At 27.1% G+C, this 26359-nt stretch overlaps 3 protein-coding genes across 6 annotated transcripts; 2 read left to right on the forward strand and 1 right to left on the reverse strand.

Moving 5' to 3' along the window:
• LOC149878374 (syntaxin-8-like) lies at nt 1-11546 on the reverse strand. Its single transcript, XM_090072636.1, has 9 exons — nt 11413-11546; nt 5531-5633; nt 4060-4154; nt 3725-3778; nt 3384-3437; nt 3057-3190; nt 2891-2983; nt 2205-2306; nt 1-497 (listed from the first exon to the last, which is right to left on the reverse strand). Exons 1-9 carry the CDS (start codon nt 11430-11432, stop codon nt 433-435), a joined length of 720 nt encoding a protein of 239 aa, XP_089928762.1. The 5' UTR covers nt 11433-11546; the 3' UTR covers nt 1-432.
• LOC149878375 (coiled-coil domain-containing protein 40-like) lies at nt 11541-26206 on the forward strand. 4 transcript variants are annotated; one of them, XR_016447541.1, is made up of 18 exons: nt 11541-11715; nt 12211-12377; nt 12462-12545; nt 14055-14190; nt 15196-15415; nt 16747-16904; nt 17157-17297; nt 22142-22245; nt 22437-22680; nt 22802-22984; nt 23165-23410; nt 23600-23816; nt 23964-24133; nt 24376-24467; nt 24676-24885; nt 25144-25272; nt 25484-25620; nt 25824-26206. XR_016447541.1 is itself a non-coding variant. In XM_090072635.1 (18 exons), the coding sequence occupies exons 7-18, from the start codon at nt 17214-17216 to the stop codon at nt 26067-26069; spliced, it is 2073 nt and encodes a 690-aa protein (XP_089928761.1). In that variant the 5' UTR covers nt 11541-11715; nt 12211-12377; nt 12462-12545; nt 14055-14190; nt 15196-15415; nt 16747-16904; nt 17157-17213; the 3' UTR covers nt 26070-26206. The 4 variants fall into 4 exon arrangements, 2 of the variants coding, with proteins under 2 accessions (XP_089928761.1, XP_089928760.1); XM_090072635.1 differs by having other exon boundaries at nt 25144-25283; XR_016447540.1 differs by lacking the exon at nt 14055-14190 and having other exon boundaries at nt 11543-11715.
• LOC149878376 (uncharacterized) lies at nt 17542-21978 on the forward strand. The gene is made up of 4 exons (XM_090072637.1): nt 17542-18173; nt 20725-20913; nt 21359-21397; nt 21478-21978. Exons 2-4 carry the CDS (start codon nt 20740-20742, stop codon nt 21898-21900), a joined length of 636 nt encoding a protein of 211 aa, XP_089928763.1. The 5' UTR covers nt 17542-18173; nt 20725-20739; the 3' UTR covers nt 21901-21978.
• Nucleotides 26207-26359: the final 153 nt, after the last annotated feature.

Below are 26359 nucleotides of genomic sequence, written 5' to 3' on the forward strand. Positions count from 1 at the left end.
CAATTTTTAAAGTTTATTACAAAATAAATATTAATTATCTAAAGAATCATTTAGTAATGTCTTCAATTAACAATTTTCAGAAACCGAGCAATAGACTAACACCAGACTTTCACTTTATCTACAATTTTAGGAATTTCTAATCAAGTAATAAAATATTTCTATTTAAGAGAACGTTTTCTTCGATTATCTTTTTGGTTCCCTGTTTATCTTCCGAGTAAAGGAGATCCGCCATTTATCTTCCGAGCAAATGAGTTGCATCGGTTTTTCTTTAGTTGTTGTTATCAATCCACTGAACACAAATTAGAATACTTCAAAAAGTTTAAAAAGTCAATACTGCATCAATTTATAATTTTTTTTTATTGTAATAAAAAAAGGTCAATATACGGCTTCCAATCGAGGTAAAATTATTTAAATACTTCGAATGTAAGAATGTCATTTAGGTACAACAGCCACTACCAAGATAGCAATCAATAATAAAATCACCAGGACAATCAAAGCTGTAAAGAAAAAAAAAAAAAAAAAAAAAAAAAAAAAAAGAATATAAAGAATGATAAAAATAAGAATAAGTAAATCAAGTAGTTTTTAAATGGGGCCGCTCCACGAGTGAAATACGACTAAAAAAAACAAGCTTTTTAAGGAAAAAGTCAATCCTTCATTGTCAATAAAATTTCAATAAAAGATTATTAGATAAGAGATTAGATTAGTAATTGAATATTTCAAAATATATGATATTAGCGTTAATTGCTATTTTAAAATATATGATTTTAGCGTGAACTGGTATTTTAAAATATATGATTTTGTGTGAATTGGTATTTTAATAAAACAGGCCAAATAAATATCTTTCAATATGCTATGATCATCAAGCGAGTTAAACAAGCTCTTCATAAGCTTCCATTCTACATTATAAATTTTTCAAAAACTAAAAAAGACGAAAAAAAACTAAACTAAAGATTCACTTTCAATAGTTCAAGTCTAAAACAACCAATCAAATGACAGCATATCAACACTAAAGTAAAGACTATTACAATTGATAAATCCATGACTTTCTGCTTATTTAGTTAAATTTTTAAACAAAATTTGCTGGAGATCGATTTAATACTCAAACCAAGTTTAACTTTATAACAGAACAAAACATGTGTCAATAAAATAAAAGAATAATTCATTAAAACTGTATTACATAAAAAATCTGTATTGCATACACAACTTACTCTGATGTTCCAATCGTTGACATTTTAAATTGGATAAAGCGAATAACACTAGATGTGTAATGAAGATGATTTTTTGGTAGAATTCTTCATATTAAAATACCTGTGATTGATGGATTGATAACATTCAAATATTTGTTTTTATATCTGATTTTAGCTGGACAAGTAAAATACTTTTTTGCTTAAAAATAGAGTGAGAAGTCACCAAAGTTCACAAGCACTGACACCAATAAAAGAATTGAAGGGAACAGACTTATTTAAAAAAAAGCATTTAAAAAAAATAATTTAACAGAGTAACTTAAAAACAGAAATAACCCAAATTTCCTTTAGCACACAATCAAAAGTAACAATTGATAATTGTTGACCCTCCAATTTACTATATAACATGCCAACTATATCTCTTATTAACTCTTTTTCGATTCGCTAATCTCAAATAAATGCTAGATTTGTGTTGAGAAATGAAAGGTGATGAGAATTACTAAGTATTGAGAAGGTTTCTTTAACCATTGCGGTTTGTAACATCATAAAAAGATAAAATATCTTCTTTCAGCAACATTAATGTCTGATTTTATTTATAGCATAAATCAAGATAATTATGTCCTAAAAACATCCAAGAAGTGTTTTTTAGAACCAACCAGTTGTCTTAGAACTACACATAAAGACATTAAAATCAGACCAGTAAATAGTAAGCGTTACAAATGTCACTCTAAATAAAATTACTTAAAAAAACAAAACAAAACAATATCTCATAAAAAAGAATATTCAAACTTAACATACTTAATAGTAGAAAAGTGGTGCGCATTTTTTGCAAATGTCAACCTCTGTTATGGTTTTTATTTATTTGCTCTCAAAGTGTGGAGGGTGACAATCTCAAATAACGGACCCAATTATTCTAATAAGTTTTTGTTTATGCTTTTTTATTAAAATATTATTTTATATTAAAATGATTTGTAGCATACTTTTCTTGAAAGTTAACATTAATTAAAGAATAAAAATTACCACAACTTCCGGTTTTCTTCGTCACTTTCTTTACGTGACCTTCTGTTCGGATTAATTTTTGATTGGTACCCTCCACGCGGTCTTGAATATCATCAATTAACTCTATAAGATATTTTATATTAAAAGAAAAACTAGGCATGAAACTAAAGCAAGTATTCTTTCATTTCTACAGAGGTTCAATGAGAAACTCATTTTGTTAGAGGTTTGAAGGGTATTCAGCAAAATATTTGTAAATAAGTTCTAACTGTCTTATAAGAATTCAAATAAAAAGTTATATTTTTATTTTAATTCTTATAACATAATTAGAACTTATAACTTACATCCTTTAAAATAAATTCTAAACTATTATTATTGTATCTTTTAGATCAAATTTAAAAATATTATTGAATATTTCAAAGTATGAAATAATATACAACACTAAAAAAGTGGAGGGGTTCAAAGCCATTGTGATTCTTTCATTGTGATTCTTTCATTGTGATTCTCTCATATAAAAAGGTGAAGGAGTCTAACCCCTCTGACTCCTATAATTTAAACATCCCAAAAACATTTGGCTTAAAATGTATAATCTAAATAAGAACTTTGTATAATAATTACATTGAAGTTTTGTTTGAGGTTTTATTCTGTTATAAAAACAATTGTTTTTCAAGAAATTCATTAATCTTACAAAAAAGTTTTAAAAATTGTACCATTGTGGTAATCTAGCTCATTTCCAATACTTTTCCCCATCAATTTTTGCCTTTCAATCACTTTAGAAAGTGCCTCTAAACCTCGATCTTGTTCTACAAAATTGAAACAAAATTTAAGAAAACAAAATTTGAAATAGAAAAAGAAAATTTAAAACTTAAAAGTAACCTTCAATAATTTTTGTTTGTTGTTGATAAAAATTATCATGTGTCAACTCATCTTCTGTGTAATTGCGAGAAGGAGGCACTGGTGTCCATGAGTCAGTATTCCCATTATCGTAACCATCATTTAAGACACCACCTCTAAATAAATACTAACTTTTAATGTCACCTACTGTTAAAACTTGGTGCTGTTAAAAATTATTTAAGATCTTACATGTATTTATATACATTTATATATTTTAAGCATCTGTAAAAAAATAAATCTGTAAAAAAATAAAACAATGAGAGTTTTGCTAATGCTCCTAAAGAATAAAAAAACTTAAAAAAATCGAACCTTGAAGTGTTGTTAGGAAATGATTGCTTAAAAGCTTGAGTTATCTGCTTCTCTCTGTATTATAAAATATTTTAAAAAATAACAAGGTAAGAAACTGTAAAAAATAGGGTTTACTTGATCACTTTATTTGTTCCTTACTTAATTCCTACATCTAAAGAAGTACAAAAACAATTTCGCCATTTAAAAGAGATTTAAGAAACAGCAACGAATTTTAAGCAAGTGCAACAACTTTAAATGACAAAATATAAACAAACAGAACAATCTTCCACAACAAAATGTAAATAAGATTAGGCCTAAAACTATTCAAACTTAGAAACAAAGATTAAACTGAAATAACTTACTTGGTAATCAGGGAATCAATTTGGTTCTGTCGCCTCTCCATCTCTCTTGAATTACTACCAACAGAGTTAAGCCTCACTCCAGATTTTTAACTAGGACTATTACTTAAAATTTTTAACAGGAAAATGTTCTTAAATTATCTTAAGCAAGTCTACTTAGAATTTAAAAGATATATAAAAAATAAATGTTAATCAATAAAAAGCAGAAAATGACAACACTAGCCAAAATTTTTTCATGTAAAATATCCTAAAAACAATTTGTACCAAATAAATCAACAATAAAATATTAGATTTATGTGTTAAAAATTAAAGTTCAATAACTATTTTGTAAAAGATACATAACATTGGAAGAAGCGGATCTCAATAATTGCATTTTCATTGACTTAATCATGTTGGAGAAATCAGATATCTTCACACGGATTGCAGATTGAATCTAAAGTTTAAATGCAAAACCTGATCATAAAATAAAACATTCTTTTATAGGTTTATTTCAGTACCCCAGTGAAAAAAACATTAACTTTTATAAACCAGGTTTTTTTTTCATGAAAGAAAAAGTCTTCTTTCAATTATTTTTTTGGTTTTTGCTTTTATTAATTAAATATATTTTTTAATTCTAATCATGCTAGTACTTAATTTTATAAGCAATTCTAAGCATGTTAGTACTTCATTATATAAACAATTTTAAATTAATCTTGAAATGAGGATATTTAAATATAAACTTCCCATTTGAATTTCCTTTTTCTTATATTTTTACCAACTTTTTACATTTTAGTGGGATTCACAATTTGGAAGAAAAGTTAACAACTTTTCACATCATATGGAAAATCAAAATTGCTCCAAATGTCAGTAAATAATAAAAATTAAAACAAAATAAAAAGTATTCCAAAATTGTATTTTCTTAAACATTACTGAACATTACTGAAATATAACCATTTTTACTGAAACTGGTTACAAAAAATGTAATTGGGTAAATGTTTATGGGATATGGGTCAGACTGTAGAATAAAATACTGTTTCAACATCCTAAGCCACAATTCTTATATTTAATAGATAAAACATGTAAATATTACAATATAATTGGAAGAAAAAAGAAAAAAGGAGATATATTAGTATCTTTTTGCAGGATGATTTTAGAGTAAAAATTTTTTTCCCCTAAAAGAACAAGTTTCTTTCTTATGCATAAGCCCATATTTAAAATCTTTATCTCTGAAACTGTTAAGAGAACATAGTGTTTAAAAAAAATTTTTTTTTAAATTTAGACTTCTTGTATATTGAGTCCTTAATAATAACACATGAGTTTAATTGCTAGTAATTATATTGATTTCATTTCTAGCATGTCAACTGCAATGAAACCTGCCTCTATAAAAACAAATGTGGAGACAAAAAAATTAGCCAGATCACTGGAGTGATTTTTTTCAGTATACCATTTATAAAACTGTTTTAGATTATAAACTAGCAATTGAATTATGTGATATCTTACGTGGATTTTCCAAACTTTTTATTTAAAACCAAATGTGCAAGAATAAGTAACCATTTTCTTTCATAAAAGAATAAGCAGCCATTTTCTTCCAAAAAAGAAAAGCAACCAATATCTTTCAAAAGAAACATTTTTTTTAGTGATATCATTTCTGATTAATTTGCTTAACAAATTTACTCTAACAAATTTTTGTTCAAATACATTTACTTTATTAAAAAGCTAAGTATTTTAGAATTTTAGTATAAAAATTTTTATTAGATATTTATTAAACTTGTTTGAATTAAATTAAAACATTTTTAAAAAAATTTTATCCAAACTAATTTAAACAATTACTTGTGTAGAATTTCTTGAACCAGTTCGTTGAAGTGAATTTCTTTCATTTATAAGCTCCATAATTTCCTGTCCAACTTGGCTTGCTCCATTGTAATCTTGCTGCCTAGAAGAAAAACCAAACAAGCTCATAAAGCGGATTCAATTAAGGTCATAAAAGGTCATAAGCAAAAAATTTTTTATCTTAGAATAAGCATATGTTGCAATGCAACTTGTTCAGGACTCAAATCAACATAAGTTAAAAATCTTATCATGAAAATATTTCATACTTTTGTTATACCCCCTTCTACAATAGGGAGGAGGTAAATATTTGTACAAAATATGTCTTTAAATGGCTTTATTTAATTAAAAAATATAATATTTTATATAATAAGAACTATAATAAACTTATTTTTTCAGCCTTAAAATAAAAGCATAACCATCCAGCAATTAAATAGACTGCAAAACTTTAAGACCACATCAGTTTCAGTTCTTAATAACAACAATTCATAAAAATGGTAACATAGTTAGAATATACCTAATTACAATACACATAAAATAAATTGGAATATTAAAAACATTTAGTATTTAAAAAAGTAAAGATTTTTGTTTTAATTGTTATTTTTCTCAATTAAAAGTGAGTTGGTTAACCATTTTTTTAATTACTTCTATAATTCTATTTGGTATTGAATAAAAAAGATTTTTTAATCAGTTGTAAAGGCTGCCTAAATCATTAAACTAACACCTCTCAAAGTACCCTTCCTCAACAAACAGTGTTGAATTCCTTACTAATTTAAAAATTGTTTGTTGAGCCCATTTATCAATTTTTTATGCCCTCTTGTCTTCTTAAACTCATATTTATTGATATTTATGAAAAAGTTTAAGATATTTATGAAAAAGTGTCTTCAATCTATTTATATTTGTTGCTATTTCTCTTTCACTTAGGTTCTTTGAAAAAAGAGCATTAATTTTACCACACTCATAACCAGTGATGTATTTTAGTTAGTTCATTTTTAAAATTAAACAAGTACAATTTTAAAAATTTATATTCAATTTACATAAAAATAATTTAGAGAAAAATTCAATGTTTTTAAAAATAAAGTTTTTTTAAAATTTTGTTGTTTTATAAATATTCATAATTTCAACTTTTTACATCTTTTTTTTATAAGTTTTCTATAAATTATAAATTTTTATAAAGTGGTTTTAAAGTTTTGTCAGGGAGTGTAATGTAATGATTGCATTTTTTTGTTTTAATCAATGAACTTTATTTATAAACAATGAACTTTATTTTATATAATTGCTGAATTTTTTAATTTTTATTTTATATTTCTTTATGATTACATTAAACAGTTATTTTAATCAATGATAAAAACATTAAAACAATGTGTTGGATAAAAAAAAAAAAAAATCCATTCTTCATAAAATGCTAACTAAACTTTTCAAACCCAACATCTTTCATTTCATAAGTGTATTAAATTTACCCACAATCACTAACTATCCATATGTAAAACTTAGTCATAGGCGCACTTCAGTGATGTTTAAATACCATTTTTTCAGATAATTACCTGCTAACTATGATTAAAAAAACAACTATCATTTCCTCTTTCAATAAGGTTTTTCAATTAACTTAACATAATTATTAATAACTTATTTTAACTGTTAATAATTTATTTTAATTCCTTAACTTTAATGAATCTAGATATTTAACTTAGAATTGTTTTTTTTTTTATAAAATAAATATTTTAAATAGAATTATAATTTTAGATTTTTTGTTTGTAAATATGTCACTCCTTTAATACAATACAAAAGAATGGTTTTTTTTTGGAAAATAAATTTTGAAGAAACCTCAAGCAAATATATATGCTTTTTTAATGAATTACTGAAACAATAATACTAAATGATTGCTGAAAAAAAACTTATTGCCAACATGCAAAATGTAATTGAGAATTGTGATGGTTATATGCTTATTTTAGGCCATGTTATTGATATATATCAACTATTGAAATTATTGAAATACATTTCAATAATTATCTACAAAAGTATAGTACATAAGATTTGTTGTTAATCTACCTATTTTACTTCACCTTTGTAAACCTTATATCTAGATATCTATAATTAGATATACACAAACTAAATGCGTAAAGGGGGGTGGGGTGGGGGGACACTTTAGGATATCAGTAGTATAAGACAGCTTCAAAACAATTCAGTAGTGTTGCAGAAAAGTTCATGAACTTTTTTTTAGCAAAGTTAACTTATAAGCACAACTTTTTTTTCTACTGTCTTTATGGTGCGTATATTTTTAGCATCCAAATAAGGTTTTTTTTAAAACTAATTAAGTAAAATATGTTAGCATAATACATTAGATAATACCAACTAATATATTAAAGCAATCTATTTTAAGATGAATGTTATATGAGTGTCTTTCAAATTTCATTTTGTTCAAGAACAACAGTTGACAGGTTAACAACAGTTAATTTGTTTCATTAAAAGGTAATTCCACATCAATTTAGCCTGGTGGTATTGCCATGGCCTGTTTATACTTTGGCATCCAAATTACTTTTAAAAAACTTATGAAGTGGTATAATTGCTAACAGAGATTTTATCTTTGCTGCTATTTTAATAAAATTAAAAAAAGATGTTCTGTAAAATAAATTTATTGGATTCATAATTAAGATCTGAAATTAAACAATGTAAGTCGTGTCTTTAAGTAAATTCACAAGGAAGACATGCAGACTTGTACAGCATTTATCAAATCAATATCTTGAATTGATAAATTCTTGAAAAGAAAAAAGGAGAAATGTTAACTGAAGCAACATTAAAAAAAGTAGCTGATTTTTATCAAGAGGAAAAAAGGCTACATGAGTATTAGCATAAACCAGCATACATAAAAACATCTTTTCCTAGCAAACTTTGCAAAGTTGTATAATGTTTTTTCCAAGTTTTGTAGTCTAAAAATGTGTTACAGGAGGGTCATCTGGAAAATATTCAGTTTGTGTTAACAAATGCAATCAAATAGGAATTAACAAAAAATTGATTTTAAGGCTCATATGCAACTTAATTAACAATGAGTGGACGATTCATAAGTCCCAAAGTTTTTTTGGATTTAGAACTATTTGACTTTGCTATCGTTAAGGAAATCTCTTTTAACCAATGGAAAACTACTGATATAACTGAATTAATCATGCAATCAAAAACAACTATTGATTACAAACTAATGCTATGTGAAGCTTCTGACAAGCTTACATCACTCTTACATAACCAAGTCCCAAGCAAAATGTTTAAAAGAAATGAATGAAAAAAAAAAAAAAGAAAAAGAATTTTGCATTTGATCTTACAATAAACTATGTGTTTGTTGTTCAAGATAAAATTTAAAGTTGGAAAAATTACTTCTATTCAGCAAAAGTTACCATTACAGCAAAACTAAATTCACCCTGCATCCAATAGTACTTACTTATTAAAATGAAATATGTCACTTGGAACAAAAAATTTTTTATTTCAGAGGACAATGATCATGACACTTGTTTTGTGTATGAAGTTCAAACTCAGATTGCTAATTATCTAAAAACTTTTTATCTGATAATAACTAAGATAAATTATTTTTCAGATTGTTACACTATGCAAAGTAATAATCATAAAAACTTTTTAAATCTTAGTTATCATAACATTGATTTTAATATTAATGCAGGTTACAGAATGCAGGGTTTTTTTTGTCACAAATCATTGAAAATCAGTTGGGTAAAATTTAACTTGGAATGTTAAAACTAAAAATGCTATGTTTTTCATTCCACTGCAATTATACTTAGATATCAAGTTTAAGCTAATCAGCGAAATTATTTATAAAGTTATTGTTAAAAATACAAAATTAACAAGAAGGGGTCAAGACTGCAGTTTAGTAAACTTTAAAGAACAATATCTTTAGAACCATTTAGAATAGGATGTTAAAATTTTCTAATTTTTTTAGTTGTGATAATTTCTCTCAGAATTTTAAAAATTAAGCAATTCTGTAATACAAAGTGACATTTTAGGTTTTTTTAGATATATTGATGTGAAATTAGCGCTAACTTAATGCATTTTAAATTCATGGAAGATAAACAGGTTACTTGTTTTGAATGACATGATTAGGTAAAAAAAAAAAAAAAAAACAGCTTTGAGAGAAAGGTATTTTAAAACTCAACTTTTAGAAAAAACTAATGTGAAAAATGCTTTTCTTTAAAAAAAATTAGTTATACAATTTTAATCACAAGACCTTTTTTTAAATCTTAGTTTTAAAGTTACATTTGAAATTCAAAATTTTAGCTAAGATTTTTTATTTACACATTTTTAAATAACTTTTCAAAGTGTTTATTTATCAATCATCATTTTTAACAAGTCAACACAATAATTTTTGAAATTGTAATTGTGAGTTTTGAAATGGCAAACTATTTTGCAAACATTTAGAATATTTTGGTAAAAAAGGGCTATAAATTAACATACATTAATTAAAAGCTCATTGTTATCAAAACTCTTTGTTAACTTCAGGTAAGATAAATCATCAAAAAAGAGGAATTTTTATGCAGATTTTTATAACTTGGTTGGTTTGGAATATCGGAAAGTTCTAAATTTTGTTAAAAAAATATGCACAACTGTGAGAAGTGTCAATAATTTAATAAGTCAACTGGAAAACAAAGTGTTAATGCTTGTGTTTAGGATAAAATATAAAATCAAAAGAAAGATTGCAGCAGGGATCTCAACTCTTTTATGGTCAAGAAAAATCTTTTCATTTAAATAGCTGTACTGCCTAGAAAAACTACCAATAAAATAGTTTTAAATAAAGAACTACCAATAAAATAGCTTATAATAAATGATCTTTTTATAAAAAACACTTTAAAAATTTAAAAACATTGTATTTTACATGATAAAATAGATGGATATTTGATTTAAATTTCTCAGAACTTTTAACTTTTTAATTAACTGGAATACTGCAGAATAGATAATTATGCATATGCTTTGGATAAATTTAGATTTTTACAGATGTTATATATTCTGTTTTTAGTACTTTTCTGTAGTGAGGTTGAGTGTTGTAATTAACCTCTTGTAAAAATTGGTATGGTTAATATCATCAAGCTGTAAATATAAGCACTTGAAGTACCTTTAAATATATGTGTATAATTTCAGTTTTTAGTTATTTAGAAAAGTTCAAAAATGTGACCTGGATTTAAAAACATAGTGAAGATTTTTATTTTTTTTTTTAAATTGTAAATATTGTAAATACTTTTTTTTTCATAAAATTTAAAGAGAATATTTACATTAGTTTATTTATAAATTGCATAAATTTTACAAAATTCTATCATTCACTGGTATATACAGTATTTGTAAAAATGCACTAGTAACCCAATAGCAACTTATAGCTATTGGACAATTCAACTTTCTTATTATTTTTTCTTTGTACTAATTAAATTATTTTCAAATTTAATATAGATTACTAAAAATGTATAATTTCAAATATTTTTAGTCACAAAACATAAATACATTAACAAATCAATAACTTTCAATAAGCCAAAATTTCATATTGGTGGTAAATACAAAGCTAGTAAACAGATTGAGATCAACTAAATAAAGTTTATTGCAAGTACGACTACCAGCCTATAAGAAGTCTATAAAAAGGCTATCACTAATGAGAGTTAATTAACATTATCATGCATCATTTAGAGAGGTTTTCCTGTAGGTTAAGAATGAATGCTAATTACTAAATTTCTCTATTATTTAAAAAGTGATCATTAGACTCTTCTACTAAGTGCATTTAACTTAGTTCTCTCCCTTACATTATTTCAGTTTTACATAAGAAAAATTAATCATTTAGATCAATAATTATCAATATAAAAAGAAATTGTGATAATATATAACTTTTATAAAAAGCAAAAACATACCATGAGTCAACCGGAGGCATTTTTTTTGTTTGTTTACGAATGTTTTAGATCCCTTACATTTGCATTTACAAAAAAAAAATATTTGTGATGTAAACCGGCCTTAAGAGTAAAATGATACCGTAACTACTGTATACCATAACAAATATCTAAACAAACATGACGGATACAAGGAATGTAATCCACGAAGAGAGGATGCAGATCCAATAGTTTTTTTCGAGAAAATGTTGGTGCACAAAAGTAAATACCCGTCAAGATATTAGTTCCGAAAAAAAAATTAAGTTAAAAAAATGAACGAAAAACAAAGTACGTAATTTCATATTGTAAAACTTCGAAACTAATTCGTTGCTAAGTATGCAAAATATGAGTGTTTATATCTACAATTTATTATTTATACTAGAAAAAAATTAAGACTAATATACATTACATATGTATAATAAATTTTATTCAATTTCTAAAATAATTTTAATCGATAGTGTAAAAGTATACCACAACATGTGTTAGGCAGAGGTATTAAGGTTATTCAAAATAGATAAGACAGTTTGAGATAAAAAGAAATCACCTTATTAATTTTTCTTTGTAATCTTACTCTTTTTCTAAAAGAATAGAGAGTAATAATCTGTAAAACGATTATACTTAAAAATAATGAATAAGCTTTATATATATATATATATATATATATATATATATATATATATATATATATATATATATATATATATATATATATATATATATATATATATATATATATATATATATATATATATATATATATATATAATGTGTGTATGTGTTTAGCTCTTGGTACATCTGATGATGATGAAAATGATGAAGTCAAAAATGAAAATGTTAAATATAGTGATTATAGTGGTATGGATGCGATTAATAAAAGTGATTCAGTTGACAAAAACAATGAACTTGGCATTGAAACAAACAGTGATCTAATTGTTCTGGAGCCTGAACATGTAAATTTTTATTTACAAATACAGTTTTTTCTCTCTCTTTTTTTTCTATTTCAGTTGCTATTTAAAGTTTTTAAATAATTTCAGCCATTGATGAAACGATTTCAACAAGCATATAAAGAACATCTTCTAAAACTAGACCGAAAAGTAACTTTAGAGCTTCAAGAGTTAGTAAGTTTAAATTTTCATTGAAATTGTGTTAATGTATTGTTTTAAGTCAATTTTATACACTATAAACTTCCTTATTTTATCCAAAAAGAAAAAAGTTTACTGTTAGATAAAAAAAGGTTTATTAGTTTTCAAATCTACCAACTATAATGTTAACAACAATTAACATCTTTTCAAAAATTACTTTACAAATAATAATGCTGACATACTGTTAAGTTATATCATGTACAACTTGTAGTTATGGGACTGCAAATTAATCTAATGTAAATTAGCCATATACAGTAAACTTTGACAAAGTAATGGATATGCAAAAATGTTTTTTTATTATGTCACATTACTAACTTATTGCATTATTTATCTATGAGTACTTTACACAAGACAAGAAAAATCTTTAGTGGTCTTTAGTGGATACAAAACAAAATTGACCAATTTTTTAGTAATGCCAGTTAGGATATTATACCATTTTTTTAAATGACAGACTTGAAGTAATTTAGATTGTTTATTTTTTCATTCTAGTTTTTCAACCTAAAAGAATTTTACAGGTGTTCACTTGGAATAAGGTATAGAGATTAAAGCAGTCATTCAAGAGCTTCAGTAATGTTTTCTGCCAACCATTGCAGTGTTCTTAGATTAACTATTTGAAAACAGAATTGGATTTATGTTTAATTGTTTAGCACTTGAGAGTAGATTTTGTTTGAGGATACCCTTGTAGACATGTTGGTCACTTTGTATTGATGAAAACTAGTTTTCTTACATTAAAAGGAGCCAAATACCCTTGCATAATCACAGAACCCCTCTATGTTTAACTGTTGCTGTTAAATTTTTTTTTTCAATTGTTGACCTTATTGATCAAAAATTTTATTCTATCCAGTCTGGTCAGGATAACTACTTAAACAAGTAAATAAATATTTTGTAAACACATTTAAAAACAGTTTGGTCTTAATGTAATTTTCAAGTCTGAAATCAGTGTATTTACTTTAGCTTTTTAAATGTAGAGTTTTTAAACTGGTTGTTGATCTTTGATGGCTGGCCTGTTCTTGCTTTGGTGAAGAATAAAAGTTTTAGCTAATTTTTTGAAAACCTTTAGTTATTTATCAACTTTGAAGGGACCTACAAAAGGATGTCAAGAAAATCTTAAATGTTTAAAAGCAATTTTGCAAATCTGTTTAATATTGCATATGCAGATACACTTAAAAAAAGTAGAAAATAAAAACTTTTACAGTGATAGAGAAAGCCTGGTTGCTTAGCTGGAGTTGATTAAAAAAAAATTGGGGAGTAGGTAAGATGAGGTTCTTTTTCAGTACAATTGATAGTGATTTTATTTCCAGTTTAGATAGGAATGCTGAAAATTCAGAAGTGCATTTGTCACTATTGACTGAGAGCACAAAATGATTCTAAAATGAGTAGAAATGATTTTATTATTCCAAAATTTGTACCAACTTAGACAGGTCTCATTTGAGTTTGAGAGACTCCATTTTCTTTCTAGGAAGAAATATTAATGATTTTCTTTAGGTAAAGGAAGTTAGATGACTGGCTAAATGAAATCATCTATCCAATGAATTTGAACAAAAAAACAAAAAACTGTGCCAAAGTCATTAAAGTTGATTTTCAAAGTAACATGCCAGAAGTTGTTACTCTTCATTGAGTGGTAAATTGTTACTAACTCTTGATGTTTGAGGTATTAAAGAAAAATGTGTTGTAGTTTTAATATTGTAAAAAATTATTGTAGTTGCCTATAGAAATAAGGAACAACTTATTACCATACCAAAGTTGATTACTTCATCTCTTAAAGAATAACCAGAAACTGTTAGGAATGCAATTAATGATTAGTATTTCAATAATAAAGTGCAGATCCTCTATTGTGGTATCACAGCCATGCAGGTTGAGTGAATTTACCATTTTTCAGTTTGTGGACAAAAAATTTGAAAAGCCATATTCCTATGCTATTTAATTCTGCAATGAAATAGTAAAGTTGAGGTGTTGGTACACTTCTATGGAACAAAACTAAAAAAAGTTGTTAAAAAGTGATGAATACTGGTAGTTAATAGAGCTTTCTTACTTTTAGATGGTGATATTAATGAATCCAGGTCCCATGTGCTAAGGTCAATTAATGATGAGAGAAATTTACTCACTAAAAATATTGCTACTCTGTTCTCAGTTATATTAATAAATAAGACAAAGAAGCACTGTAAGATGCATGCTTATTTCATCCTAATATCCTATTTCAAGCCATGGGTGCAATATTTTTTTGTAATAAAAGCTTCTTACCAAGATCTATTACCAAGATCTATACTTCCTTAAGTCAGTTAGGGCACATAAAAATATTGATAAAATCATCTCATGTTAAATCAAATAGCAAAAATGTAGACAGTATGTGTGTAAGATTTCATAAACGTAGTAATTTTTATATAATATGTCAAAACAAAGTATATGACTTTGTTGTCATTTCATTAATGAGTATTTAGGGTCAAATCTATAATATATGTATGTGTGTGTGTGTGTTTATATATATGTATATATATATATATATATATATATATATATATATATATATATATATATATATATATATATATATATATATATATATATATATATATATATATATATATATATATATAACTTAAGCATATAATTAGCATTTCTTGTGTAGAATGAAGAACAAGCATATGTAAAAAAGCATAGAGAAGACTTAGGAGTTGATTTATATGGCATACAACAGGAGTTGGCTAAGCTACAGATAGTTTTAGAAAAGCGTCATAACTTATTTAATGAGTGCTCACATTTACGCAAGCAAATTGAAACACGACTAACAGAGACAAAAACTTTGTATAAGCAGACATTAAACAATCTTCAAAATCAGCGTAAAAAAGGTTATCATTATTTTTCATTGAATTAATTTTCTTCAATAAAAAAAATTTGTTTTTTGCTAAGAAAAAATTCTATTTTTTTAATAACTTTTTATAATTCATTTTAAAAAAAAGTGGTATTTTTTGTATAAATGTGTAGCTTTATTTAAACAAGGTGTTAAAAAAGTTTCTTAAAAACTAGTTACTATAGACTAAAAAAATAAATCAGTTACAGTTACTATGTGATTTATAAATAATAGTTTGAACCTTGCCATTGCAAAATTTTGCTGTTTAAATAGCATTTGCATACTGAGGATGAGAAGATGATTAAGCATAAGTAAATTGAATAAAAAATTTTAAAAGACAAAAAGTTACTCAAATTTTTAAAAATTTATTATTTTTCTCTTAAACACAAATTTAAGTTTAATAGTATAATAGTCTTGTCAATGTAAGAAATAACATTTTCAAATGTATTAAGATTGTTTTCTTCATTTGACTATTTGATTTAGTATTTACATTTTCAACAGTATGATCTTTTTACCCTGCTGAGATTGTAAATCTTGACATGAGGTACTTCCTTTTTTCTTGCAAGGAAGAGATGAAATATAATTTTCTGAATTTGATTTTACTTTATTAAACTATCAGCATTCATGCTAATAAATTTTTCTATTCAGCTGATCTGGTTTACATGTGTTGCACAAGTTATTTTTGTTGTCTGATGCTTTTTTAAGTATTGTAAGAATTAAATTCACCAATTAACCCTCTCACAAGATCTTGTGATTGTGTAATTCCATTTTGGAAAGTGATAGAATATTTGATGTCATTATGGAGCTAATAAATTTTACCAGTTTTTACCAGTGAAAAGCAAAAAAAAATTTTATTAAAATTTTCGGAAAAGTATGCGGTATAAATGATCAAGAAAATTTGTTAAGACAGTTTTTGTTTGGAGGGAAGATTATTATGATCTATCAATGTGTTTGATGAAATAAACACTACAGATTAGGAATCATAGGAAGTAGCAAAAGTTGATTTTTAGATAGTTTGAATCTTATGATTGTAAGCATTTTAAAATTGCTAAATTTTATTGTTTATATACCATTTATGTGTTATACATGAGCAGATAATTAGAAATAAGTAAATTAAATAAAAATTTTTTTAATTTGAATATTAATCACTTTAATCAGAAAAATTAATAAAAGAGGAAGATTACTAAGTGGCTTGGGAACAAAAACTGTTTATATGATTTAACTTTCAGTTAACTTACATTAGAAATCTTGTGTATATGTTGTTCTCATAAATTTTCTGCATACTTCTAAAATACTTGTTTTGTGAATTGTAAGAAATGTAAACTTTAGCAAATGAGCTGCAAACAGAAGTTGAGAACACAACTTCAAAGGTTCTCAATCTTGAGTCAGTAAAAAATAATGTTCGTTCAAACATATCCGTTCTTAAGAGAGGATCGAAGAAAACTGAAACTGAAGTTTTGAAAGCACAGCAGTTGAAAAAGGATCAGGTACTGATTATCCAATTTTATATAATTATGCTGTAGAAATTAAAGTTATGTCATTTTTATGTATAATTAGTGCATCATTACTGATTTTTAAGTTTATATGTGTACATTATTGAACAAAATTTTATTTTTGATGATGTGCATGATTTTCAGTTATTATTTATAATTTTACAATAATTTATAATTTTTTCTTTGAAACTTTGAAAAAGAAAAGAGTTTAGTTAAATTATTTGTTAAAGGTATTTTTCCATTTAGGATTTTCTAGTAAACAAACTTGTTATAGCTGTAGACCGTTTACATTCTGATATTGCAATGTATGATGCTCAAATTAAAGCACAGAGAGAAGAAACTAAAGCTGCTCGTAGAACATTAACTGAAGCATCAACAGAATTACAGGCAATTTCCATTCTTCTTTTGGTTTTATTTGCTATTTAGGGGTGGGTAAATTATTAACAATTCATTGATTAATCAATTTTAAAAAAATAATTGTTTAATTGATTAATTTCCAAACAATTAATCAAATAATTTTTAAAATCATTTTTTTTATCAGAAAGTAAAGACAATTAAATATTCAAGTGCAAATATTGTTCAGTTGAACCTAATTTCCATTCATCAACTTCAATTTTCTTGTATCATTTAGAGCACAAACATAAACTTTTGCCAACCAAAGTTGTTTCAAAAACTTCAAATACTATGCAGCCAAGTTCTGCTAACTACTTTAATAAATTAGGTAACAAAGCTAAAGAGGTATTAGCTCATTTAACAGCTGTACATCATATCTCCTTTGCAACTTTGGCCAATAGTAAAGATGTAAAAAATGGTTAGAAAGCTCAAGGACTAAAAATCCCTGATGATTGACATGCTATAAAGACAATTGTTATGAACTATGCAAACTCAATGAAATTAAAAATTACTCACGAGCTTCAGCAAATGGAGAAAGATTTTCAATTTCTCTTGATGATTGGACTTCATGTGGAACTAGAAGATGCTTGTGTCTTAATGTACATTGTTCAGACTAAAGTCACTATGGTCTTGAAATGATTAGAATGAATGGTTCAATGTCTTCAGAAAAAGCAGTTATTGTTGTTACTGACAAAGTGAAAGAATTTGGAATGAATTTGACCATTGATATCTTTGGATGTGTCACTGATGGTGCATCAGTTATGAAGAAAATGGGACAAGAAATGGGAGTTATCCACCAACTTGGCCATACACACCCTGTAAAAATGACAATTAATACCAACTTCATGTCCCTTGGAAATCCTTTTAGGGGTAAATAGTATATCGGTACAAGGTTCACCACAAGAAATTTCAAAATCAAAAATGGCCGTCCGAGCGAGATATTCACATTCTAAGTTTTTGGTCCATAGTTCTCATTTTTGCAATATAGATATTGTCAAAACTTAACATGTTGTTTGTTTTTTTCTATATTGAGAAGCTTTTTATTGCTACTAGTAGAAACATGTACTTGGCAGAGTGGATATACTAGGGTGTAAGTTTTAACCATATCATGAATTTAAGCCAAAGCATGAAACAGAAAAATAAAGGTAACAAACTGAATTTTATTCTGGTCAATTCATTTCAGCATGTATAAAGAACACATTCTGATGCTACAATTTTTGTCATTCCAGATAAATTCACATGTTTACTGTTTAAGTCCACAACACATTGCAAAAGTTGAAGATTGTTATCACGATGAGTTTGGTCCCTTTTGAATGGCTGCCGATAATTAGTAAAGTTGGAATGCATTGCCTCGGTTGTTTGTTCACTAAAGAGTCCCAAAGAACAGTGATTTCTAGAAATGAACTGAGGAACATGGAAGAACAGAGACTGAGGAACAAAAGAAAAAAAAAATGGAACAGCCGGGACAAAGATTTTCCAAATAGGTTAGGAGCCCTTGCGGTTGATCCGCTAAAACCCTATTTTGGAGTTGCTGTTTTTTTCACCCTTTCAAGTCCTAGAGGTGATGAAACCACCACATAGTTGCAAATCAGGATGATCTCGTCTGACACGAGTGGTTTGGTAGGCCTAGATCGCGATAGCAAGGTCTGCATAATTTCCAGATTGTTCCACTGATACCAGGGCTGTGCTGATCTATCCTAGGCGCATGGTTACGGTTGACTGTCATTGCACATGGGATTGATTTATGCTGCCATGAGATTGTCATGGCGCTGAAACTAAGCCTTCACAATGTTCAAAAAGCGGTTCTAAAGATTTATCACAGCTGTTGCCATTATTTTTTCTTCCTTTGAATTTCTTTTGAGTTTTTATAGAGGCATCACCTTCCAGAAACTTATAAAAATATCAAAAAAGTTTTGGCCTTCTTCATGTTGATTTATATCAATACATTTAGCTAAATTAACCCAATGAGAAGAACCCACTGTCTTGGTTGTTAGACCTTTTTCAGTTGTAATGACACTACTAAATAGCCTGAGAATAAAAAAGGACTTAATGCAACTAATGAATGTATCAAAGGCAAATACACATGAAGAAGTTTAAAAGTCTTTGCCTTCTTCAAGTTACCTTTTGTTGTTTCTTGTGACCTGAAGATTGCCAACATCATCTGTGGAATCCAGGCACAATTTAGTAGCCTCCCTTGCTGCTGATGTCAAATTGCACCAACAGATCTTGCCAATGTTGGTGCCCTCCGAACAGTAGGCTCCATCAAGAAATGCTTCAAAGCTTTTGAATTAACAGGATGCAATGTGAAACAAGCCCGAGAGTTCAAAAGTGTTGTTCACCCACCAATCATTACAGAAGATGAATCATAATTGGTTCTTGATCTGATTTACCCATGGAACTGTATCTCATGTTGGGAGTTGTAAATCACATGTACTAGGGCTTGCTTCAAATGTGACCAGGTGCCAAAGAATGGCCTTTAAAGCTGCACATTAGCATGCAACCATACCATGGGGGTCAGTTCAACGGAAAGGAAAGCAAATAGCTTTTGAAAAATTTTGATTTGTTGGAGTCTTTTGCACCGATGGAAAAGCTCAAGATGTGGCAAAGTTCACTGGTGCACTTCAAACACTTCATGCTGTTGTATTAGCCTGTTTTTGAAACCATTTGGAAGCCAATTACAGTCAAAAGATTGAGGCATTTAAAACTTCCAAGAACTGGGACACCGAAAGTTTATGCTCTTTTCAATCATGTTCCTCAGTTCATTTCTAGAAATACTGTTCTTTGGGACTCTTTAGTGAACAAACAACCGAGGCAATGCATTCCAACTTTACTAATTATCGGCAGCCATTCAAAAGGGACCAAACTCATCGTGATAACAATCTTCAACTTTTGCAATGTGTTGTGGACTTAAACAGTAAACATGTGAATTTATCTGGAATGACAAAAATTGTAGCATCAGAATGTGTTCTTTATACATGCTGAAATGAATTGACCAGAATAAAATTCAGTTTGTTACCTTTATTTTTCTGTTTCATGCTTTGGCTTAAATTCATGATATGGTTAAAACTTACACCCTAGTATATCCACTCTGCCAAGTACATGATTGTGGTACCAATGTTGCAAACGGTTGCTGTTTCTACTAGTAGCAATAAAAAGCTTCTCAATATAGAAAAAAACAAACAACATGTTAAGTTTTGACAATATCTATATTGCAAAAATGAGAACTATGGACCAAAAACTTAGAATGTGAATATCTCGCTCGGACGGCCATTTTTGATTTTGAAATTTCTTGTGGTGAACCTTGTACCGATATACTATTTACCCCTAAAAGGATTTCCAAGGGACATGAAGTTGGTATTAATTGTCATTTTTACAGGGTGTGCATAGGATTCATCTTGCAATATGTGATATTCTTTATAAGAAAAAAAGTTCAGCAATGAAAACAACTCAACAAGAACTAATCAATGATGAGGATGGTGAAAATGAAGAAGCTGAATCATCAGGATCAGATGATAATAATGACAATGAAGAATGCTGGAATGAAGAAAATAATAGTTCTGTTGATGAAGGAACCCAGTTTAATGAGGGCTATGGTCTTCTTATATCAAAGGTTCATAAAACACTCAAGATGTTTAGAAAATCACCACTTAAAAATGATATTCTTCAAAACATTTGTACAACTGATTTAGGAAAAAAGCTTAAGCTTATTCTGGGTATTAAAACAAGACAGAATTCTCTAATCAGTATGTTAAAAGGATTCTTGGAATTAAAGTGTTATTGGAAAAGCTCTTGTGGATATATCCAGAACTGATTTGATTTTAAAAGAAGAAGAAATAAAACAGATCTCTGATATTGTTCAGGCTCTTCATATTGTAGAGCTAAGTGTTATAGCGTTGGGAAATTGAGACTGTAATCTGATAAAATCTGAAAAAAGTTTTTTGTTTTTAATTTTAAAGAGCAAAATACTAATATAGGTCAAAATTTATTTACTATTGTCTCTAAGAGAGTTAATGAAAGAAGAAATTGTAACGTTGTTGGTTTACTTTCCCATTTAGATAATCTGGGTGACTTTAAGTCAGATTCAGAATGACCAGGTAATCTTTTCAAGTACCCAAACAAAAATTAAATCGCTAAAACAGCAAGAGAAATATATGTACGCTTATTTCTATATGAGGATAACCAAAGGAATAGTGAATTAGAGGTTGAAGAAGTATCTGAGTTTAAATCTACTTCTGATATGGAACCAAAGAGAAAAAAAACTACAGCTGAAGAACTAGCAGAAATTCTATCACCTACAAATTCATCAATAGGAAGAGCTATAGAAATAACTTGTAATTCATCCCCTTACGAAATTTTGATTTGTATTAAATGTGAAATGGCAGTATTTGAAAGCACTGGAAAGAGGCCATGCTCTTTAGAAAAGATTTACAATGCCATGCTAAGCCTTCCCCCATCTTCTATAGAACCAGAAAGAAGTTTTAATGCTGCTGGTTTGTTTATTACTAAGTTACAAACTAGTTTAAATGATGATACTATTAATAACTTATGTTTTTTAAGATCATATCTGACAAAAAAAAGAGAAATAAAACCTTTATGAGTAGCAATATACTTTTAGTAACTCGTAAAAAATCATTTTTTAAAGTTAATCAAAAATTAGTTGATTAATTTTGCAAAAATTAATTGTTAATCAAATAATTCAAAATACTGATTAATTTACCACCCCTATTTGCTATGTAATACTTAAACCTTTATTTTTTTCCTTATTCTGTAAAGGATATCTTAATTATTTATTGATTTGATAATTGCTATCTATAGAAATAGTTACTATGAATATCTAGGCAATTGAAGTTGAAAAGAAGCAGTTGTTGCATGAATGGAACAATAGTTTAATTGGAATGAAGAAACGAGATGAAGCTTATGCTGCTATACAGGAAGCATATAAGTATGAATTTATATTTTCCATAAAGATGCATTTCATATTTTACTTCAAAATGTTTCAATGATATTTTATTAGCAATTTTTTTATAATTTATTTTATAAAGTAGGTTTTTTAAGTTAGACTTATCTTAAAGATAGTAAAAGATTTTTTATTTAGTAAAAGATTTAGTATAAAATAAAACATTTTTTATAAAGTTTACAGAGCAAATCACACATGGCTATTGAAACAGAGATGGAGGGGTACAAGAGACAGATTTTAAAAGCACAGGAGCAAAATGAACATATTACATATTTACACAATAGAATAGAAAATGACATCAGCACAATGAAGAAAAACATACAGGTCTCAAAAGATAAAGAAGAAGCTCTGAAAATTGAATATAGCACTTACTCTCATACTTTTCAAGAAACACAGCAGTTTTTATTAAAAGCTCAAAGAGTAAGTTTCTCAACTTTTCCTAAAACAAAAAAATCTTTGAAAATATCTTAATTTAAAAACATTTTCAACATTAATTTTAATAATCTTATAATTATATTTAAAACAGATTTAAATGCTTTAGGATGTTGCATTGAAAGAAAGTGAGCTTTTGAATCTGAAGAAGCAGATAGAACAAGAGTTTTTAGAAAAAGTGAAAGTTGAAAACATGATTATGGCTAAAATGCAAGAACAACTTACTTCAGACAAGGCATCTAAACATATGAGGAAAAAGATCATAGACACAAGAAGTAGAAATAATGAGCTTGTAAGTACTTCTTTTTTAATTTTTGAAGAAAAGAAAACATCTGTGAATTTAGTTTCAAAAGAAAAGTTTTTAATTAAGTTTCAAAGCATTTTGTAGCTTAATAAAAAATTTCAAATATCACTTAACTGAAGTAATTAAGATTTCAAGTATTTTAAAGTCTATTTCATTTTTGTCTTTCAGGAGCGTTCTGTATCAGAGATTCGTAATGCAATATCTCATGATAAGTTGCTAATTGTAAATGCCACAACTCGTGTGCAAAATTTGCAGGAAATTTTGAGTGGATTGAATGAAACCATTGAAAAGAAAAACTTACAAATTTCAAGGATTGAGAATGAAATGATTAAAAGAAATGCTTTGATTGAGAAAAAACAAGGAAAAGTTGATCAAATAAAAAAGAAGATAGCTTTGATTATCAGCAAGGAAGGGGTAGGTTTTCATCACTGGAGTTTCTTTACTAGAGTTTTACAAACTTTTTAATCTCAAACCTATTATCTTTAAATTTAGTTTTTCATTCTTATTCTAAACTATAGTTCTTTTTATTGGTTAGACTGATAGTTTGTTTTTTTTTTCTTTTTGTAAATTATTGTGTTAAACTTTCTTCATTTCCTACATCAGGATGGTTCATTTGCTGGACCATTAGAATTTCAGATAAAAACTCTTCAAAACCAAATTGAAGTTAAAGTTAATGAATCCATTGAATTACAGCATTATTGGTTGAGACAACAAGGAGAGCTGGTAAAAATGTTGAAAACTGTTGATGAACAATCTAAAGATGTAGATTTTAAGAAGAAGAAATTAACTGTTATAATGCAGAAAAAGATAAGAGTTGAAGGTCATTGTAGCGAAGATTTCATTAAAACTTTTTCTAAAAAAAATTTTTTGTTTTAAAGTTATTAAAAGTTGTAGCTATTGTATGATATCATGTGCTCATATTGTTCTTATTCTTTAACACTTTCCTACAAACTTTGCTATAATTCAGGTGAAATTGACTCACAAAAGCAAGAAATCAAAGACATAGAGAAAAGTGTGAAGAATATGCAGAAAGACATGTCTAAACTCAATATACTTATTTACAATAATAAAGATAAAAAAGAAAGTCTGCAGAGAGATAATATTTTGCTAGAAAATCATTTTCGTACAAAACTCAAGGTAAATAAGCGTTAATATTTATGTAAAAATAAATATTTCTGTGAAAAACCCTTCTCTTTTATAGGAATCTTTTATTATATGGATTTTAAATCTCTTGTAACAAATAAGAGTGTGTAACTATTGGTGTAATAATTATGTCTTACAGATCGTTACTCAGTTTTATCCCTTGTTTTTCATCAGTATGAATAAATAAAAATAGTTTTCTGCACAACCAGAAATTTTTAGATTTTTCTTTATGGTAGGATGCAGAGATGGAATCTGTGAAAATGAAAAACACAATTGAAGGATTGAGTGAAGAGAAAGAGAGGTTATTGAATGCAGTTGCTGAAGCTGAGTAAGTTTTTCCTTTTGGATTCTATTGTTCTTTTATTTTCATATTTTCAGGTTCTTCAAATATTCTGGAATAATTTTTTAATTCATTTATGCTTGGTATAAATTTCTTTTTTTTTAAACCAATATATTAATAATTACATTTATTATACTTAGATCATTTATCTAAAGTTGGATAGAATTGTATTAAAAATTGACATTGATTATCATAGGCGACAAATCTTTTTATGGGAAAAGAAAACTCAATTAGCAAGAGAAGCACGAGAGACTGTAAACTCTGATATTGCTCTTGGAGAAATACATACAATGAAAACAGAAATTCATCGCATGGAGATGCGATATGCACAATTATTGAGACAACAAGAAAAAATGGTCCAAGATATGGAGAAAGCAGTTGTAAAAAGAGAGAATATAATTGCCAGGTTAGCTTGTGTTTTTCTAGCATATTATTCGTTCAATTATATTTGATAGCTTTTTATTTATCATATATAAATTTTATAATTTTTTTTTAAAAGATAATTACACATAAAAAAATTACGCATAAAAAAAGTTTTAGCATTTTTTTTAATAAAAATTCCAAAAAGTTTTGTCTTTTTAACAAAAATTGTTTGTGATTCTCTAACACATACGCTGATAGCAATGACGAATATTGCTATGTAGATTCCTTTTGTTTATTTTAGGAGTGATGCGCAATCAAAAAAAGAACGGAATAATAAGGTTGTAAAACCACAAGTAACTAAAAGTGCGTTCCATAAAAAAATAGACGAGTTAAAGAAGAGCAATAGACAAGCAAATAAAGAAGCAGACAAGTACGACGAAGGTTATATACATAACATCTTTAAAAACGAGTGATCTGGAAAAAAAAAAATTATATTTATCAGTAAAATATTTACTACAATCAAACGGTTATTTTTTAGATGACTTTGCTGAAATAGTTTAGCAGACAAGTTTGCTTGAAGTTCCTTCGTACGTTGTATGTATATGAGTTAAATTAATAAAAGGTGTCATTTTTTCCCCTAGAGATCCTCCAATATCGTGAGCTGCAGCAAAGATTAGGAGAGGAGTTAGAGTCTAAACAAACACATATACATAAACTTCAACAATCTCTTGAGACTAATGAGATTGAGATAGAACAGCTGAAAGATCTCAAATTAAAGGTTACGTCAACTATTCTTAAAATATTTTTTTAAGTTTAAAAAGTTGCTTCACTATTTATTTTTGTTTCACTATATTATTTTTCACTATTTATATTCGTGTTATAAAAGTTTAAAATATAGAATAAAATTTTATTTCTTCACTTAGAAAATTGCTTCACAAAATACTTTGTAATAATTAAATATTTGATTTATTTCTTCTTTAGAATCTTCAGGAAATTCTCACAAAACAGCAACGTGCAAAGTATTATTCTTCCTTAAAATCAGGTAAGTATAAACCTTTTTGTAAAACCCCAAACGCACTCGAAAGGGAAGAACAGAAACAGTTGTCTAACTTTCAAAGTTTGGACTCCATTATTGTGCAGTTAAAAAACGATCACCCAGAGCTTCGAAGCGATTTACAAAGGGCATCGGTTTTGTTAAATCTAAAGAAAGACGCAGCTGCGACTTAAACTTATTTTTAAATACATTAGAAACTATTAAAACACATTTAATATTTTGATTGTGTTGCTATGGCTATTTTTAAAGATTTCGGTCTTTTTTTAACGAAAGTAGAAGTTTACAAGAATAAATTTATCGCAAAATTATATAAGATTAGTTATTATTTACATATTGCTATATTAGATTAAATTATTAGGTTATTTAAACTGTCATATTTCATAACTAGTTTGAAACTACCAGAGCTGGGCAACCGCTTTTTTTTTTTCTTGAGTTCCTAATTCGCTATCGATAGTCCGATAGT

Source organism: Hydra viridissima, unplaced genomic scaffold (genome assembly GCF_058129835.1).
Source record: "Hydra viridissima isolate aposymbiotic clone 2 unplaced genomic scaffold, HvirCarnegie_v1 scaffold_15, whole genome shotgun sequence".
Lineage (NCBI taxonomy): Eukaryota > Metazoa > Cnidaria > Hydrozoa > Anthoathecata > Hydridae > Hydra > Hydra viridissima.

Excerpts from the sequence above, each read along its gene's own strand:
- LOC149878374 (XM_090072636.1), bottom strand. The coding sequence starts at position 11,432 with ATGCCTCCGGTTGACTCATG. Across the intron at positions 3,191-3,383 it reads TTTCCTAACAACACTTCAAG|AGGTGGTGTCTTAAATGATG; the intron begins GTTCGATTTTTT and ends GTATTTATTTAG. Across the intron at positions 2,984-3,056 it reads ACAAACAAAAATTATTGAAG|AACAAGATCGAGGTTTAGAG; the intron begins GTTACTTTTAAG and ends TCAATTTTGTAG.
- LOC149878376 (XM_090072637.1), top strand. The coding sequence starts at position 20,740 with ATGAAAACAACTCAACAAGAACTAATCAATGATGAGGATGGTGAAAAT. Across the intron at positions 20,914-21,358 it reads ATGGTCTTCTTATATCAAAG|ATAATCTGGGTGACTTTAAG; the intron begins GTTCATAAAACA and ends TTTCCCATTTAG. Across the intron at positions 21,398-21,477 it reads GTCAGATTCAGAATGACCAG|GATAACCAAAGGAATAGTGA; the intron begins GTAATCTTTTCA and ends TTTCTATATGAG.
- LOC149878375 (XM_090072634.1), top strand. Across the intron at positions 15,416-16,746 it reads TCAAAATCAGCGTAAAAAAG|CAAATGAGCTGCAAACAGAA; the intron begins GTTATCATTATT and ends TGTAAACTTTAG. Across the intron at positions 23,817-23,963 it reads GAAAAAGATAAGAGTTGAAG|GTGAAATTGACTCACAAAAG; the intron begins GTCATTGTAGCG and ends GCTATAATTCAG.